The 3,496-nt window shown below is 40.3% G+C and overlaps 1 protein-coding gene across 1 annotated transcript; it reads left to right on the top strand.

The window, feature by feature from the left end:
* Window positions 1-626: 626 nt before the first annotated feature.
* CSUI_007976 (trna (guanine-n -)-methyltransferase) lies at window positions 627-3,143 on the top strand (the record flags this gene model as incomplete). The annotated part of the gene is made up of 4 exons (XM_068068117.1): window positions 627-768; window positions 1,179-1,373; window positions 2,086-2,121; window positions 2,974-3,143. The coding sequence occupies 4 exons, from the start codon at window positions 627-629 to the stop codon at window positions 3,141-3,143; spliced, it is 543 nt and encodes a 180-aa protein (XP_067919906.1).
* Between the last annotated feature and the right edge of the window lie 353 nt (window positions 3,144-3,496).

The following is a 3,496-nucleotide window of genomic DNA, read 5'->3' as shown; positions in this document are numbered from 1 at the left end:
TGGACACTGAAAGAAGAAGAAGCCTAAGAAAGGGGCCTATCGACAAAGAGCGGTACGCCATGATACAAATACTCTTACCACCCCTGAAAATGATCGTCACACAAGCAGAAAGAAGAAGAGGAACAGGATAAGGAGGAGGGAAGGAGGAACTTCCTTCCACCTCTTCATTATTTCTGTGCCTCTATCTCTAGTCTACCTATCTACCTCCAACTACATTCTATCTCATACATCTCTCTCTATATATATCTATTTATATATATATATGTATATATATATATAAATACATATATATTTGTATATGTCTGTTGTATGCGACTGCGTTTGCTGATAGATAGATACATTGAAAGCATAGAGATAACTTAATGGATAGATTAAAGATAGATTAAAGATAGATAGATTAAAGACAGGTAGATGTGGGGATATAGTCAGTTTGTCTTTGTTTGCGGATGAACGTTGAGTGATAGGTGTATGTGGATGTATTCTATGGATGGTGGAGGTGTACATACACCTGTCTATATTTCTTTCTCTCTATTTGTCTCTGCCTCTCTCTGTAGAGCTACGTTTAGATGGAGATGCATGCGTATAGATTATGAGGCAACTTTTCTCTCTCCGTTGTATTCCTGTAAATGCCTGAGAAAAGGGAAATGGAAAGGAGAGACAAAGTCTTAGAGGAAGAAGATTCGAAGGGTCTTTCTCTTCTTTTGCCTCCTTTTTCTTCTCCACTTGTTTCCGAACTTTCATCTCTCTTTTCTTTCATTAGTCCCTCAAGTACTGCTGCATAACCTTCTTTACGTCCTCATCATAATCCTCTCTTTCTTTCTTTCTTTCTCGCTTTCTTTTCTCTTTCTCTCGTTCTTTCTTTCTCGCTTTCTCTCTCTCTTTCATTTTTCTTCTCTCTCTTGTCTTCAGCCTTCCATTAGTTTGTCTCCAATCTATCTTTAATCTATCTATGTAATCTGTCTAGTCATGTATTTATGTAGGAGAAGAGATTTATGTCGATATGAAGATCTCTAGTCGTTATCTCGAGAACATCAAGCATTTCTCCTCTTCTTTCCTTCTTCCCTCCTTCTTCTTTCTCATACTTCTTTCTTTCTCTCTTTTTCTTCTCCCTCCTCTTCATCTGTCTTTCTTTCTCTTTCTTTTTCTTTGTATGTGGTAGCACTGTAATCCTTTAGCAGATTCGTATATTGTCTATCCAAGAAATCCCGACTTTGTCGATTGGTCTCTTCACTTTCCTGCCTTCTTCTCCTCTCCCTCTTCTTCTCCTCCTCCTCTCTCTTCTTCTTTTCAAGAGAGAGAAAAGGATTCTCAGTCTCTTCGTCATTCACAAGAACGACACGACGGCCGCCGTTCTTCTCCGTTGTATCTTAATAGTAAGACAATCTTTCTATCTTTCGTCCTTTCTTCTTTTCTTTCTTCTTTGTTGGGTTCTCTCTATCGAGTTCATTCTTTCGGAAGAAGTTCGAGCAACAGTTCATTTCCTGGGAGAGTGAAGAGAGACAGATGACAGAGAATCTGCCGATTCATGTGCTTGTTTTCATTGAGCAGAGATTGAGAGGAAGGAAGCCCCACCCCCCCCTCCTGTCTCGTCTCTTTGCTGTAGAGACAAAAGGGACAGACAGAGAGACACGCATGCCGTCCCCATATACACAGAGACACACAAGACGAAGAGTGCCGTTCAATGCATACATCTATACATAGAGAGAGAGAGGGATGGATTCTAAGTCCGTGGCTCTCTTCTTCTTCTCCCTTCTTCTTATCTTCTTTTTCTTTTTCTCCTTTGTTTCTTGTGATATCCTTTTCATTCTTTTCTTCTCTTTTTTGCGTTGAAAGTGAAGCCTCTGAACTTTCCTTCTCTCTCTTTTTCTTTCTCTCTCTCGCTCTGGACAAGAAGAAGAGAGAGAGAGATATTATTATCATCGTCAAGATTAAGATCAAGATGCTTTTTTGTCTTGCCCTTGCACGATCTTCCGTGGAAGAAACTACAGCCTTCCTCTCTGTCTCTCTCTCTTCGACCACTCAGGGCAGCGAGACCCCGCCTTTCATATCTTTCTTTCTTCTTTCCTTTCTTTCGTTTTTCTTTAGCGGATCAGTATCCTGTCTCCTATCCTCGGCGTCAACGTAAGCAGAAGAAGAAGATGGACGGGGAGAAGAAGAAAATCTCTTCACACATCGCAACAAGACTGCTGTGATAATGAAAATCTAAGACATCTGTCCGAGTTTAGCTAGGGAATAGATAGATAGAGAGATCGATAGAGAAATATCATACTTGAAGCTATGCTGAAACAATCTTCCCTATATATGTCGTGTCTCTCTCTATCTATGTGTATACAATAGAGAGGTGAAAAAGAAAAAGAAGAAGAAGAAGAGAGCGGAGAAGAGATAGATAGAATTGCTTGTGATGCATGCGGACAATTGAGAATCGATTCTGTACGTCAAACAGATCTAGAATCTCTTCTCTCTCTTATTCTTTTCCTCGCTTCTTTCTTGCTCTCCCATCTCTGTTCAACAACGAGTCCTTTTCTTTCTTTTCTTCTCTCTCTCTGTCTGTTTAAGATCTCTCTCTCTTTCTCTGTATCTTTTTTGTTTTCCATTGATCATTCACTCAGTCAATCAGTCCTTCACTTTTCCACTCCTCTCATCATCCTCATCGTCAAACTCTTCAAATGTGTTTAGATCCTGAGGTGTACATACACCTGAGACGATTCATGGATTGACTGAGTGGTCGATTCCTGCATGCATTCTCACACACACACTTACACACCTCTCTCTTTTCTGCCTATTTTTCTAGTTGGCACTTTTTCACTTCTTCTGCATCACCCTTCTCTTCTCTGAGCTATCTTCTCTCCCTTTTTTCTCCTCTCACCAGGTGTGTATACACCCCACAACAACTACTACTACTTAAGTTCTTCTATCTTTTCTTCCTCTTTCTCATCTTCTTCTTCTTTTTCTTTCGTTTGGATGTATGTTTAGCTTCATATTTGAATGGATCGTCGGCAGGGGGGGGGGCCTCGTCGCTTCATCGCGTTGAGTTTGTCGACGTAGGCTGTGGGTATGGAGGTCTACTAGGTAAGAAAGACAGCAACACCTCTCTTCTACCTCGCTCTTTCTCTCTCTTCCTTTCTTTCTCTCCTCCTCTTTAAAGACTAGAGAAAGAGAGACTCTGACGAGCTTTATTTCATCTCTCAATATCTTCTCGTTTCTCTTTCTTTCTCTCTTTCTTTCTTTCTTAGGTCGCTTCTCCTGTAAACAGTCTTTTCTCTATCTCGTTTGGAACTTTCATCTTCTTCTTTTTCTTCTCAAAAGAATCTTCTCTCTTCTCGTCAGATAGCGTCGGGACTTTCGATCCATTTTTTCTTTCATTTTAAATGATCTGTTGCAATAGAGAGACGGAGAGAGAGAAAGAGAGAGAAATAGGTAAATGACTAGATAGACATGCCTTAGGGATCTGCTTCATTCAAATAAGGTCTCAGAATGAAAGAGAGAGAGACAGAGA

This window comes from Cystoisospora suis (assembly GCF_002600585.1).
Source record: "Cystoisospora suis strain Wien I chromosome Unknown contig_4339, whole genome shotgun sequence".
NCBI lineage: Eukaryota > Apicomplexa > Conoidasida > Eucoccidiorida > Sarcocystidae > Cystoisospora > Cystoisospora suis.
The sequence above is the reverse complement of the archived record's forward strand: the minus strand, read 5'-3'. Positions and strand labels throughout refer to the sequence as shown.